The 15932-nt window shown below is 44.0% G+C and overlaps 1 protein-coding gene across 8 annotated transcripts in view; it reads left to right on the forward strand.

Moving 5' to 3' along the window:
- The window catches only part of LOC126336504 (neutral ceramidase-like), a 489135-nt gene extending 477274 nt beyond the window's left edge, over window positions 1-11861 (forward strand). For 4 of the 8 annotated variants that reach the window (XM_050000278.1, XM_050000277.1, XM_050000281.1 and 1 more), the window contains 2 exons: window positions 7172-7340; window positions 10990-11861. In XM_050000278.1, coding sequence (XP_049856235.1) covers window positions 7172-7340; window positions 10990-11052 — 232 coding nt within the window. In that variant the 3' untranslated portion in view covers window positions 11053-11861. Of the gene's footprint in view, window positions 1-7171; window positions 7465-10989 lie in introns of those variants that run through there. The other 4 variants (XM_050000275.1, XM_050000273.1, XM_050000276.1 and 1 more) reach the window with 1 other exon arrangement.
- Window positions 11862-15932: the final 4071 nt, after the last annotated feature.

Below are 15932 nucleotides of genomic sequence, written 5' to 3' on the forward strand. Positions count from 1 at the left end.
ATTGCTTCTTCGATGTACAGATTGAACGTAAGGGCGAAAGACTACATTCCTATTTTACACCCTTTTTAATCCAAACCTTTCGTTGTTGATCGTCCACTCTTATAATTTTCTCTTGGTTCTTATGCATAGTGTGTATTACCCGTCACCACCTACAGCGTACCCCCATTTTTCTCAGAATTTCGAACATCTTGCACCATATTACATTGTCGACAAATCCTATGAAAGTGTCTTGATTTTTCTTTCCTCTTGCTCCTATCATTAACTTCGACGTCAGATTGCCTCTCTCGTGCCTTTACTTTTCCTAAAGCCAAACTGATCGTCACCTAGCGCATCCTCAATTTCCCTTTCCATTCTTCTGTATATTATTATTGTAAGCATTTTGGATGTATGAGCTGGTAAGACGATTGTGCAATAATTCTCGCACTTGTAAGCTTTCGCAGTCTTCGGAATTGTGTGGATGATATTTTTCGGAAAGTCGTATGGTATGTCACCAGACTCTCAAATTCTACACACCAACGTGAATAGTCGTTTTGTTGCCATTTCTGCACGTGATTTTAGAAATTACGATGGAATATTATCTATCCCTTCTGCCTTATTTGACCTTAAATCCTCCAAAGCTCTTCTAAAATCTGATTCTAATACTGGATCCCCTCTCTTCTAAATCGAATCCTGTTTCGTTTTCTATCATATCATGCAAATCTTCCCCATCACAGAGGCTTTCAATGCATTTCCATCTATCCTCTCTCTGCTCTGCATTTAGCACTCTTAATGTTACAACTCTTGCTTTTAATTTCACCGAAGGTTGCTCTGACATTCCTTTATGCAGAGTCAGCCCATCCAGCTATCATTTCTTTTCCGATCTCCTCACATTTTTCATGCAGCCGTTTCATCTTAGCTCCCCTCACTCATATCAAACAACACTGCCCAAAAGAATTAAAGGATCTCTTTTCCGAAACTCCGTAACTGCCAGTCACTGCTGTGATTAACTTACGAATTTGCCCCAGAGGTGCGTACAAGCCACTTCTTGACGCCCTGCGACGCCACCCCCGGGCTCGACGAGAGTTGCTACAAAAGGAGCCACAGCTTAGAAGTTCATCTGACGTGTAAGGTGGATTAATACTCTCACATTGGCGTCACATTTCGCCACAGTTCGCACCAGAGCCACCAAGGACGTCTTACACGTTGGCAAGGTTATAAAAGCCCCTCTAACTCAAATTTCACCCCTTCGGTTGAGCCTCTCCGATGGTTAGATCCGCAACGCAGAGCGTTGAAATCACACGTTTTTCTTGGGAGTGCCAGAGGAAAACATTGCAAACGCACTGCAGCTCGGAATCGATACGAAAACCGCTGACGGAATTATTAAGCACTCAAGCCTAGCGGCCAAACAGCCAGAAGCCACATGCAAGTAATATCTTAGGCCTTTGGCCATTCGCTATGATGGTGCTTGTTCATGGTGCATGCGAAGTTCAGAAGAACGCGAAATCCCGAAGATGGGCTAAAATTTACAGACGCGCGAAATTTGGCACGTACTTCGATGCGAGATGCCTTTAATAGGTTCCACAACGAAAAATTGTCTCGAAATTTGGTAGAAAATCCGAAGAAATTCTGGTCGTATGTAAAGTACACTATCGGCAAGACGCTGCGCAGTGCCGATGGTACTGTTATCGACGACTGTGCCGCTAAAGCGGAGTTATTGAACGCACTTTTCCGAAATTCCTTCACCAGGGAAGACGAATGGAATATTCCAGAATTTGAAACACGAACATCTGCTAGCATGAGTTTCTTAGAAGTAGATACCTTAGGGATTGCGAAGCAACTCAAATCGCTTGATACGGGCAAGTCTTCAGGTCCAGATTGTATACCGATTAGGTTCCTTTCAGATTACGCTGATACTATAGCTCCCTACTTAGCACTCATATACAACCGCTCGCTCACCGATAGATCTGTACCTAAAGATTGGAAAATTGCGCAGGTCGCACCAGTGTTCAAAAAGGGTAGTAGGAGTAATCCATTTAACTACATACCTATATCATTGACGTCGGTTTGCAGTAGGGTTTTGGAGCATATACTGTATTCAAACATTATGAATCACCTCGAAGGGAACGATCTATTGACACGTAATCAGCATGGCTTCAGAAAACATCGCTCTTGTGCAACGCAGCTAGCTCTATATTCGCACGAAGTAATGGCCGCTATCGACAGGGGATCTCAAGTTGATTCCGTATTTCTAGATTTCCGAAAAGCTTTTGACACCGTTCCTCACAAGCGACTTCTAATCAAGCTGCGGAGCTATGGGGTATCGTCTCAGTTGTGCGACTGGATTCGTGATTTCCTGTCAGGAAGGTCGCAGTTCGTAGTAATAGACGGCAAATCATCGAGTAAAACTGAAGTGATATCGGGTGTTCCCCAGGGAAGCGTCCTGGGACCTCTACTGTTTCTGATCTATATAAATGACCTGGGTGACAATCTGAGCAGTTCTCTTAGACTGTTCGCAGATGATGCTGTAATTTACCGTCTAGTAAGGTCATCCGAAAACCAGTATCAGCTGCAAAGCGATTTAGAAAAGATTGCTGTATGGTGTGTCAGGTGGCAGTTGACGCTAAATAACGAAAAGTGTGAGATGATCCACATGAGTTCCAAAAGAAATCCGTTGGAATTCGATTACTAGATAAATAGTACAATTCTCAAGGCTGTAATTTCAACTAAGTACCTGGGTGTTAAAATTACGAACAACTTCAGTTGGAAGGACCACATAGATAATATTGTCGGGAAGGCGAGCCAAAGGTTGCGTTTCATTGGCAGGACACTTAGAAGATGCAACAAGTCCATTAAAGAGACAGCTTACACTACACTCGTTCGTCCTCTGTTAGAATATTTCTGCGCGGTGTGGGATCCTTACCAGGTGGGATTGACGGAGGACATCGAGAGGGTGCAAAGAAGGGCAGCTCGTTTTGTATTATCGCGTTATAGGGGAGAGAGTGTGGCAGATATGATACACGAGTTGTGATGGAAGTCATTACAGCATAGACGTTTTTCGTCGCGGCGAGACCTTTTTACGAAATTTCACTCACCAACTTTCTCTTCCGAATGCGAAAATATTTTGTTGAGCCCAACCTACATAGGTAGGAATGATCATCAAAATAAAATAAGAGAAATCAGAGCTCGAACAGAAAGGTTTAGGTGTTCGTTTTTCCCGCTCGCTGTTCGGGAGTGGAATAGTAGAGAGATAGTATGATTGTGGTTCGATGAACCCTCTGCCAAGCACTTAAATGTGAATTGCAGAGTAGTCATGTAGATGTAGATGTAGATGTAGATGTAGATGGTGCTCCTGTGTGAAGAGGACTTTTACAACTTTCCCTGCGATAAAACCGAAACCGTCAGCCGAATTACTCGTCCTTTGGGTCGTCTGATCAACTCAAGGCTCCTTCACCCAGACACCTGCCCAGTCTTAGACAATAGCCACGGGAAGAGCACACCGGTGAGAATAGAAAGATGATATATTTCAAATGGATCAATGACATAGAAGCATACTTCTCTTCAGACAGTACAAGGGAAACACGTTCTAGATGCAGGGAAAATGTACAACAAAACAAGTCAGAAACATCGAGTCATTTTGGCAAGAACGGCATTTAAGTCATGTTGGAGGCTTCAGCGACTGATAAAATTCATCTTAAAATGATGTTATTAACCGGCACAACTGCACTGCATCTAAAACTTGAATTATCGTAGGAAGCGCTAGCCAACTTCATATCGTAAGAGAATGCAATAATTGACTCACAAGTACAATGAGAAAACTAAACTGATTATCTTATGGTCTAAAGATTCTTTTTCTGACACTAGCAATCATTCCTCATATGATCTAAAGTTCAGTGTTAAATTTTATGTTTTAATGCCGGACAGTAAACCACTTTGTAAACGAGTTTCAGCCATATCAGAAGAATCTGAACTGAGGAATAGATAAGACTACGAAGAGAAAGGGAGATAAAGTGCTAAGGAGAAATGAGAAAAAGCGCCAGCAGAAATAATAAATTGTTTTTGTGGTAAAATACTTTTCAACTGATGATCACTGGCACCTGACATCAATAACTGAGTTTAGCACGAAAATTTCCTTTCCCTTTGTGTGTGTGTGTGTGTGTGTGTGTGTGTCTGCGATGTTAACAAATGTAATACACACACTGTAACAAATCGAATATGTAAATGGCTATAATTACTTTTTAGAGATAGATCTGAAAAACAATTAAATACAATGCCAGGCAAAGGAAGTGAAGCAACCAGAACGGGAAGTGTAAACGAAATGAAACCTCATCGGTTGACAAGGTCATCGTCATCATCATGTTGGACAGTTTCCAGCCTCTGACCATGTCTGTTTGGAACATAGGCACCTCCATCGTCTTTAAGAACCTTCAGCATCGCAGCACGTCAGCAATCGTTGGTTAATATACTAAATAACTAAAAACCCGCCCATAGCCCGGTGTGAGGTGGAGCGTACACTATTAAGTTAAGTAGTGGTTTTGACTTTGTACATATGTACTGTTTGTGTTTTCCTTTTCTTTTTCGTTTATAAATGTTTATAAATGTATAGCTGTGGTGTTCTTTTAATCATTGACAAAGGTCTTCTTAGGAACTTGTGGGTTTTATTGTTGTTCTGATGAAGGTGTAGTTATCTACGCCGAAACCTGGTTAACACTGGGTGCTTTTTTCGCAATCAAGGCGGGGTTTTCAGTTTTTTAATATCTCCATCGTCTTCTGTCTTGCCACCATCTCACCGTCTTTACGTTGGTCTAGTCTTCTCCTTTCTTCTCTCGGTCTTTCTCTTGGTCTCTTCCTTTCTAGTTTCATCTCGTGTATCATCCTGGGTATCCTCTTCTCCTCCATTCTCTTAACCTGTCCATTCCATCTCAGCCTTGATTTCTCTATCTCCTCCTGTAACGGTTCCACCTTCATTAACTCTCTGATCCTCCCACTTCTTAACCTTTCTATCTTTGCCACTCCAATACAGTACAAACGGAGAGCCAGAATGACACATCTTTCAAAGTCCGTCAGATGCCGATAACGCTGTCTCAGATGCGTACACGTCATCTCCGTATCCTTCAACCGATCACTTCACAACTGATCCTGTTGACGCCCATTATATATCCTACAAGGCCTGGTAAGAACAATAAAGACGAACAACAATAACGCATTCTCGTGGCCTTCTTGCCTGTCAAAGACACTTGCAGATCTAATCATTTAAATACTTTCTGATGGTGTTTATATGTAGATAGTTATATTGTCACGCGACCATGTCTTCTTAGAACTTCACTGTCTTTGTCAGGTAGTGAACAAACAAGTTAAGCAGAGTGAGGTCAGGTGTTGTGTGAATGAAGTTCTACGGTACAAAGTGGAATTAGGGTGGACAGCGAGTGTAACGATAACGACAGTGACTGTTGTGATAAGAATGAAAATAATTTTAATGACATTGATGACTAAAGTGAGGCAACGATGGTGAGCATAAGGAGAATTAAGAGATTGACGACATCGAGTACGAGATGAGTAAGAAATTAATAGAGAAGAAGGTTCTAAGCGTGAGGATGAAGATGGTGACAATGATGATGGTGTACGAGATCATGATATTAGGATGAAGTGCGAAAGAAATTAGCATAGGGATGCGTATTCAAATACTGCGATATGTAAACAAGCAGAATACGGCACTGCTCTCGGTACCGCCTACATAAAACAAGTGTCTGGCGCAGTTGTTAGATCGCTTACTTCTGTTGCAATGGCAGGTTATCAAGATTTAAGTGAGTTTGAACGTGGTGTTATAGTCGGCGCACAAGCGATAGGACACAGCATCTCCGAGATAGCGATGAAATGAGGATTTTCCCGTACGACCATTTCACGGTTTCACGGGTATACTGTGAATATCAGGAATCCGGCAAAACATAAAGTCTCCGACATACATGCGGCCGGAAGAAGATCGTGCAAGAACGGGACAATGGACGACTGAAGAGACAGAAGTGCAACCCTTCCGCAAATTGCGGCATATTTCAATGCTGGGCCGTCAACAAACCATTCAACGGAACATCATCGATATGGGCTTTTGGAGCCAAAGGACCACTCATGTGCCTTTGATGACTGCACGACACAAAGCTTTACGCCTCACCTGGGCCTGTACACCGACATTGAATTGTTGATGACTGGAAACATGTTGCCTGGTCCGGTGAGCCTCGATTCAAACTGTATCGACCCGATGGACATGTACAGGTATGGAGACAACATTTTGAATCCATGGACCCTGCATGTCAACAGGGGACTGTTCAAGCTGGAGGAGGCTCTGTAATGGAGTGGGGCGTGTGTACTTGGAGTGATATGGGCTCCATGATACGTCTAGATACGACTCTGACAGGTGACACGTACGTTAGCATCCTGTCTGACTACCAGAATCCATTTTGTCCATTGTGCATTCTGACCGACTTGGGCAATTCCAGCACGGTAATGTGACACCCTACACGTCCAGAATTGCTACAGGGGGATAATCTTTGAGTTTAATCACGAAACACCCCAAACAATATTGCCCATCCTTTCTTCCAGGAGAGCTAGTTCAGCAAGGATCGCAGAAGAGCTTCTGTGAAGTTAGGAAGGTGGGAGACGAGGTACTGGCAGACTTTAAGTTGTGAGGACAGGTCGTGAGCCGTGCTTGGGTAGCTCAGTTGGTAGAGCACTTGCTCGCGAAAGGCAAAGGTCCCGAGTTTGAGTCTCGGTCCGGCACATAGTTTTAATCTGCCAGGAAGTTTCATATCACCGCACACTCTGCCGCACAACTAAAATCTCATTCTGATTATTGACCATATTTAGGATATCTTGCAACGTACTCTTCAGAAGAGAATTCCTCCCCCTCGTGTATGGAAAGCCCTGCAGGATTCATGGTGTCAGTTCCCTTCAGCACTACATCAGACATTAATCGAGTCCATGCCACGTCCTGTTGAGGCACTTCTGCGTGCTCACGAGAGCCCTACACGGTATTACGCAGGAGTACCAGTTTCTTTGGCTCTTAAGTGTAGGTGGGGCATTGTGTTAGGATTTTAAGAATTGTAGGCTGTAGGATGGAATGTGTGTGGCTCAAATAAGCACCACAATTTTAATGTACAGGTTAATTTTGTGTTAACATCTTATGACATGTGCTTGCTGACAGGTTCCTGTGGCGGCGGACGTCGACTCCGCTGGGGATGAGCGAGGCGACGGTGGTGTGGTCGGTGCCGGACGACGTGGAGCCGGGCGTGTACCGGCTGCGACACTCGGGCCACTCTAAGTACATCCTGGGCGGCGTCTTCCCCTACTCGGGCAGCACGCAGCCCATCACGGTGAGCCCCCACCTGCCGCGGTCGCAGGCGCAGCCGCCCAACGTTCGGCTGGCCTGCGTGGCCGCCGGCTCTTGCCAGCACGTCCACTCCTCGCTCTGAGCACAGGTTGCAACTTCAGCCGCAGACAGGTAACAGAGGAGCGACGCGCCCTCTACGTCGTATCGTGCCGTCTCGTCCAGTCTGCTGCGTGTCGTCCGCTTCCGACCTCAGCTTGCGTCTGTCATCGGTGTCTCTGTTTCCTGATCTCTCGTGTATAATGGTATTTCAGAATGAATCTGCCAGGAAGTCACAGTGTCTTATTTATTTATTTTGATAAGCTGGTGACTGCCACATACAGATGAATTCAGCAAGCTCGCTATCATCAGGGTAATGAGGACCCAAACAGTGAAAAAAAGAAATGAGCGTATTGCATCGCCGGCCGAGAGACCCCTATCCAGGGTAGTTTGGCCCCGCCAAGTGAAAGTCTAATTCCTTCGACGCCACTTCGGGAGACTCGCGTGCTGGTAACGACGATGAAACGATGAGGAAGACAACACAACACCCAGTCCTCCAGGGGAGAAAATCTCCAACGCGGCCGGGAATCGACCGCGGGCCCGCTTGCATGGGAGGCAAGCACGTTACCAACCAGCTAAGCAGGTGGACACCCAAGCAGTATGTGACAGTTATGACACTTGTTCGGAGATGGAATGTGTATACATTTCTCAGGAGCCCAAGACATTTCCGCTAGTATTTTGCATTCACATCCGTTGGCTTCACTAATTCACGCCAACAACCGCAGCATTCAAACCCCCGACTCTTCACAAGAACTGTGATTCGCTGTGACATAAGTTCTACTATATTCTGGATGCAGGTAATGTCAGTAATCAACAGTCTCTCTTAGCAGACAGCTCAAATGCGTGCAAGGGGCGAGGTAGCGATGGACAAATAGTCCTTCCTTCCTTCCTTCCTCTTCCATGCACCGACTACCCATGTTCTTGTGTTACTTGTCCGGAAAATATAGCCTTGGTCATAGACTTAGTTCACAGCTTGGTTGTGTTCCGTCGTTCGCAATGTATAGTCTCTCATTTTGTTAATTTTTTATTTTTTACTAGTTGAGTACCCAGCGTTGTTAGAATATGTATTCTAGTTATGTTAGTCCATTTCCTCCTTCCCCTCTGTCGCGCATCCCATTCTGTTTGACCATCTCCTTCTTCTCACTCTCTCGGTGCATCTGACCCTCTTTCCTTTCTGAGTACATTTCCTCTTCCTCTTCTTATGTACACCTCCTCCTTCACCTGTGTAGGTCCCACTCATTAGGAAACAGGCTGCGATATTTGTTGCGAACAGTGCTAGTAGTAAAGACGTAGCAAGTTAAAACATGAAGATGGGGCATTTTTTCAGGCATCTCAGTGTTTATGACTTCGTATCTCTTGGACTATGTATCGTACAATGATGTATTTTTATAGAAACATTCAGTGGCATATGTGGATAATGCCTTCGAAATATGTTGAGAATAGGCTTAACAGAAAAAAGTAAATTTAAGCGTCATTCATGATGCGACAGTATTTCATGCACCACATTGTACAAGACGACATTGCTCCTGAGCTATGATAAGTAGCTGCTTCTTACCCCCGCAGCGACTGTTGCCTGACAGTAGGTATATGTGCATCAAGTGTAGTTGAAATAGGTCCAATGATTTACAAGGGGATGTGGACCATACACATATATGGCCATTTTTATGATGTCTTTGGATTTATATCGCCAGTGGCGAATGATAAAATTATAGCGAAATGTGTATGCAGCCATCAGATGGCCATTGTGTTCAAGAATTCCATACCTTGGCGATGTCTTTAATCAGTAAATCATATGTGTATTGTGGCTTAAAAGAAAAAAAACCCGGATTTCAGTAGGGGTATACACGGTACCAGATTTAATTAACTATTTATACAGCAGTTACAGATACAATGGCCTCACAAATGAATAATACGTCCAATATTATTCCGGAAGTATCTTTACTCTGAATGGCTGAAACGGTGTAAAACATACATCACTTGAGCCTCGTCAAGTCTCTTACAATTAAAGTGTTCACGTAATGGCGTTGATGAAAATGTCTTTACAGCGACATTGTACTATTCTATTCCAGAGCACATCATCATGGACACCTGACTCACTGCTGCATTTCTGTCGCGTGTGTTCTTCTGGGCACATAGTTATTCCTCACATTAGTTCATTGGCCCTGCGACACCTAATTTTTCAGAAGGCTTCAGATCCATGAAATCTTTTGAGCCAGTTAACATTTCCCTCGAATCTCGAATGATCCTCATACCGACCAGCCACAGTTTTAGTCCGCTGTACGGTTTCATCTTGGAGGGCAGGGATGATAATGTTACGGTATTGGCCCTCAGTAATACCATGAGCAGGTTCTCGTTTAGCAGCGGCTCCGTGTAACCGTTTCAACGTACCTGGCACCCCAGCCTGATTTCTAAGCACCATCGAAGTGTGATCGGGTACTGTTGGTGTCTCTTCACCCACTGTACGTTAGCATTACAAGCTACTGTATAGAGCATGAAAGAGGATACTGCGTATTTACACCAACTACCCCTGTGTTAGTACTTCTGCCTTTCAGCCCTACACTCCTTCCTCTGCTATTTTTATATCTCCTGTGGGAAATATATGGTAGATATCAGAACCGTCGCACAATGTACTTCGAATGCCTGTACACTAAGTTCTTGAGTAGGAGTTTTCGAGAACAAGCTCATCATTCTTCCAAAGAGTTCAGTTACAGTTCATTTAAGAGGTCTGCTACTTTTCCATATGGGTGTCAGCAATCCCTGCGACAGTCTCCTTCAGGGCGGCTCAACAGAGCCCCACCAATCACTGTACCAGATGTCTGGGATTTAGGAATCGTGGTATGACGTAGTCTCGACATACTGATTATTTCCAGTTCTGTAGAAAGAATAACTTTCTTCTGTAATGAAAGGTCTCTTCTGCAACCACATGTCTTGAAATCATACTGTCATGTATCCGGCATGTTAGCCAATGTGAAAGTTTTGTAAAGTTAAAGAAGGAAAATGGTAAAGGAGAATAGAATTACAGGTTGAAAACAATTGACAACAAGTTTACTTGTTGCGGAGATGTGTCAGCTGTATACTACCTTACATGTTTGTAAACCATCGTTACGGTTCTCCGGTATTCCATTGTTCTGTGTTCCAGTACAATTGCATAGTGAAATGTGAGGTGGTTGTTTCTCGTTGTTTAACTATAGATAAAGTACTTATAGATCTTTTAACATAAACAATAAAGTTTATACATAGATTAACTGTGCCAAGTTTCCCTGGTATTATTCTTAAATATTGCGGACAATAAGAACGGGAGCAGTAATACTACTCTGACATAATAACGGGGTATATTGTCGGCTGGCCTTTCCGGTATCTCTTTCTCAGTTGATGGTTCACATTTTTGTAGCAATTTACGCGAATTTTACTGTTTGTAATTTCAAATGTCGTCATTTCCCCCGTCCATTGGACAGTTTGCCATGAGAAACAGAAATGTGTACTGCCACAGCGCTGCAGCATATTGTACGAACACCAACGTAGACGAGTCACGACATATTGGTACGAATTAGTTACTACGTAGTGAATCTGATGATGGTTTTCGTCTTATGTTGCAGGTGGGTCCAGACGCACCATCCTCCCGTTTCTCACGCCGCCATCGGAAAAGAATCATCAAGTGACGCCTGTTTGATACACATACAGCCAGTGCATCGCACCACATCATCATTAACAAATGGCCTCGTTGCCTGTATCCATGATATTTGTCTTCCAGGTGCTGCTCTCTGGAAGGTCCCAGCCAGTGAGTTGGAAGGGGTTGCGAAAGAACCATACGGATTGTTCACATGACATAAAAATTAGCTTCTCCATGACATTTGATTGCAGCAGTGTTACGCAGCCGGCTGATTTTATTGTTCCTAACATGCCTTCCTGCTTATAATATGTAACTTCGTCCAGAGTCACTTCAGTTTTCAAACTGTAGTACAGTTAATTGTAAATGGAAACAGATCAAGCAGCAAAAGAGATTGTTTTTCTGCAAACTGTCAGTCTTTCTATTTGTAAAGGAACTCCTGCCAGTTGCAATACCAGCATTAATTTGAATACTCATCAAAACCTATATGAACTATTTATTCCTATTTCTTACTCAGTTGCAAACAGGTGTATACTAACTTGCAAAATGAAGCGTCTGTAAATAATAAAACAAAAACGGAAATCAAACTGTGCTATAATGACGTTGTGGTGGTCAATTTCGAGGACGTCGCAGAGTGTGTGATTCCAAGTATGTAATTTATCACAGATTGAAAAAGAGAAAAAATATGTTGAGAAGTACTCACGTAAGGCACAGTGTGCAATGTATCGTGTTTATTCGTGTCAGTACAAATGTTGTTCCTATGTGAAGGAGTTATACTGTTTTATCCGCACTGATTTATATATAAACATTAGACGAAACTATGTACATTGTTTGAATGAATAAAAAATGTGTTCATTGCAATTTTGTTTCTCATTATTACCGTATACCCCAGTATTAAATGTGTACATGTACTTGAATGCATTCAGATTAATCTCATGGACAAAACTTATGATGGTAGATTTATTTAGACGTTCCCACACCACACTGGATATACAATTATCTAGTGGTCAAATCAGTGACTTTTTGAGTCCGTGTGGCTTTTGAGACTACCTGTGAAGGAATCAATCCTTTAACAAATGAACGTGGATCAGTGTGGCAATTCACAATGAATTTTTAGCTTCCCTCCGTCCGTGCTAATCGCTCGTCCACAATCCCTTGTCCAACATAAGACTTCTCAACAGTAATCTCCCGATGTTAAGGTTTGAAATTTAATTACGAGAAAGAAGAAGAGAAGAACAATTGCAAACTAACAATTTTGTAAAAAATGTGAGAGGAGATTATTGTAATATAGTTGGCAGTATCTATGGTACCCTGTAAAAATTCAGCGGTCACATTCCCGCCACTATTTCTGTACCCATTCCAGCACTAACAGTCTGAGTGCGAAATCCGAGAACCAATGGTAAATCACAATTTACTATTGGAATCAGCGTCCTTAAACAGAACGGTGTGCCATTGGAAGGAATTTAAAACTGAAGAAACAGATTTTTACTCAAGTAGTCTTCAGTATGTGAATTTGGGAAAGAGGGGTTGACATACTAAGCACTTGTCCACTTGCGTCGTCAATAAAAACAATAACAATCATTTTAACACTAAAGCAGCTTTAGACATACAATGACTAGTTATAGGTACTGAACAGGTATTGCGACAAAGCAAATGCCTAGGTAATATTACCAATAAAACACGTTTTATATCTACACTTTTTTAAATATAACTTGCAGTTTTAATTGTTCTACTTTAAATATTAGCAAATGCTATGACAAAGTGCTGATGCTTAGGTGTATCTAGAGAAGGGGGTGGAGTGTTAATTTATGAATAACCTCCAACCCTTCCCAAAGAACATTATGCTAAAGACTTCTATATTTTTTCTTGTATACATTTCCGGATTGTTCTCTCTTTCGGGGAATAAATTGGCACGAAAACTGAGAGCCCCGATAGTGGCAAGGAACTCGCGAAAATTACAAGCTGTACTTAACTCCAGGTACTTTTCAGCTTTTTGCTTGAGTCCTGAGCCACACGGACAACTTTGCGAACTGATTGCTTACAGAAAACATTCCAGAAAGGAAAAGGCGTCCATTCGCAGGCTTCTATGGAACATAGTGGAGTACTATTGGGAAAAAATGGAACAGAGAAATTGACTTTCATGAAAGTAGGTGGAAAGAAGCAGAATTAATATGTACACTCCTGGAAATGGAAAAATGAACACATTGACACCGGTGTATCAGACCCACCATACTTGCTCCGGACACTGCGAGAGGGCTGTACAAGCAATGATCACACGCACGGCACAGCGGACACACCAGGAACCGCGGTGTTGGCCGTCGAATGGCGCTAGCTGCGCAGCATTTGTGCACCGCCGCCGTCAGTGTCAGCCAGTTTGCCGTGGCATACGGAGCTCCATCGCAGTCTTTAACACTGGTAGCTCAACACGTGGGGCGTGAGGTCTCCACAGTACATCGATGTTGTCGCCAGTGGTCGGCGGAAGGTGCACGTGCCCGTCGACCTGGGACCGGACCGCAGCGACGCACGGATGCACCCCAAGACCGTAGGATCCTACGCAGTGCCCTAGGGGACCGCACCGCCACTTCCCAGCAAATTAGGGACACTGTTGCTCCTGGGGTATCGGCGAGGACCATTCGCAACCGTCTCCATGAAGCTTGGCTACGGTCCCACACACCGTTAGGCCGTCTTCCGCTCAAGCCCCAACATCGTGCAGCCCGCCTCCAGTGGTGTCGCGACAGGCGTGAATGGAGGGACGAATGGAGACGTGTCGTCTTCAGCGATGAGAGTCGCTTCTGCCTTGGTGCCAATGATGGTCGTATGCGTGTTTGGCGCCGTGCAGGTGAGCGCCACAATCAGGACTGCATACGACCGAGGCACACAGGGCCAACACCCGGCATCATGGTGTGGGGAGCGATCTCCTACACTGGCCGTACACCTCTGGTGATCGTCGAGGGGACACTGAATAGTGCACGGTACATCCAAACCGTCATCGAACCCATCGTTCTACCATTCCTAGACCGGCAAGGGAACTTGCTGTTGCAACAGGACAATGCACGTTCCCATGTATCCCGTGCCACCCAACGTGCTCTAGAAGGTATAAGTCAACTACCCTGGCCAGCAAGATCTCCGGATCTGTCCCCCATTGAGCATGTTTGAGACTGGATGAAGCGTCGCCTCACGCGGTCTGCACGTCCAGCACGAACGCTGGTCCAACTGAGGCGCCAGGTGGAAATGGCATGGCAAGCCGTTCCACAGGACTACATCCAGCATCTCTACGATCGTCTCCATGGGAGAATAGCAGTCTGCATTGCTGAGAAAGGTGGATATACACTGTACTAGTGCCGACATTGTGCATGCTCTGTTGCCTGTGTCTATGTGCCTGTGGTTCTGTCAGTGTGATCATGTGATGTATCTGACCCCAGGAATGTGTCAATTAAGTTTCCCCTTCCTGGGACAATGAATTCACGGTGTTCTTATTTCAATTTCCAGGAGTGTATTTATAAATTTGCATTGTCGTAGTTTGCAGACCTGACGTAAGAATCGCAGTTCTAACTGAAATACTGAATACTGAGGAACACACACTTGTCATTCAAGTAGCTGTTCAGTAGGCCCCCTGGCGCTGAGTTCAAATAGTTCTAGTTGTCTCATTAAAGATACATCTCTGACAGCACAAGGAAATTAATACAGGCCCGTGATGAAACGCTACTACTGAGCTTTACTTCCACCTCTATGGCACTAACTAAAGAGCCCAATGGAAAGATTCTACTTTATCTAATACTTTTCCTTGAGGATTTTGCTCCATAAATTAAGAAAAAGTACTCTGCTCTTTTCCATTAGATCTTTTAAAAATTAAATTCTTCTTGGAAGAAGATTAAAACTCTTCAAGGAAAGTATGAAAACAAATAATGCCATGCAATACATTTCTCGAAATAAAAGCACCATTGAAGAACAATAAATCCTGAACTTGTAACCTAAGATACTTTACAGAATTGAATTACTCAAACCGTGTGGTTCTCATCTCTTGGTTGAAACTGTCTCTGGTTTCTTCTCTCTCTCACATATCACGTCTTGCGTAGGTTGTTGTAGAATTGTCTGGTGTGTTTTTCTCCTACTTTTTACCATAAGATATTGTGGTGGGTGATTTTATGAACTGAAATATCATGATGATCCGTTATCTGATCTGAGATATTGTAATGAATGAAATGTGCCATCATCTATCGTAGAACTGCCTTTCAAATCACAGCCCGTAACCTGCGGCCAAGTGTGCAGAAAGCAGCCAACGTATTTCTCAAGCAGAAGCTGAAAGAGTCCTAATTGACATGACGGAAGTTTGCACCCTGGCGGCAGACCGAGTCTGGTTGACGTACGACTGGCTCCTCTGAGTGCTGCTTTCGTGGTCTGTAACACTGTTGTCACTGCTCTGTACAAAGGCCAGAACAGGCCAGAACAGGACCGAGCGATGTGGCGCAGTGGCTAGCACATTGGACTCGCATTCTGGAGGACGATGGTTCAATCCCGCGTCCGGCCATCCTGATTTAGATTTTCTGTGATTTCCCTAAATCGCTCCAGGAAAATGCCGGGATGGTTCCTTTGAAAGGGCACGGCCGTATTCCTTCCCCGTCCTTCCCTAATCCGATGAGAGCGATGACATCGGTGTATGGTTTCCTCCCCCAATCAACACAAACCAACATCGCACAGATACCTAGAGGGCACTACGTCGATCCTCGAGCTGCCCCCATTTCGGGGTCTAAATGATCGAAACTAACGTTCTGTTACAACAGGATAGTCTTGGGTGACAATAAATAGTGCCTGCTCCATCAAAGCATGATCTACTTCCTCCACCGCCAGCTCTGAGAACTACTCCATGCCAGTAGCTAATCTCGCCTATATCCTACAAAACGTTGCCTCCCTTAGCTACAGGTCTACGAGCAC

The sequence above is a fragment of the Schistocerca gregaria genome, chromosome 2 (genome assembly GCF_023897955.1).
Source record: "Schistocerca gregaria isolate iqSchGreg1 chromosome 2, iqSchGreg1.2, whole genome shotgun sequence".
NCBI classification, from domain to species: Eukaryota; Metazoa; Arthropoda; class Insecta; order Orthoptera; family Acrididae; genus Schistocerca; species Schistocerca gregaria.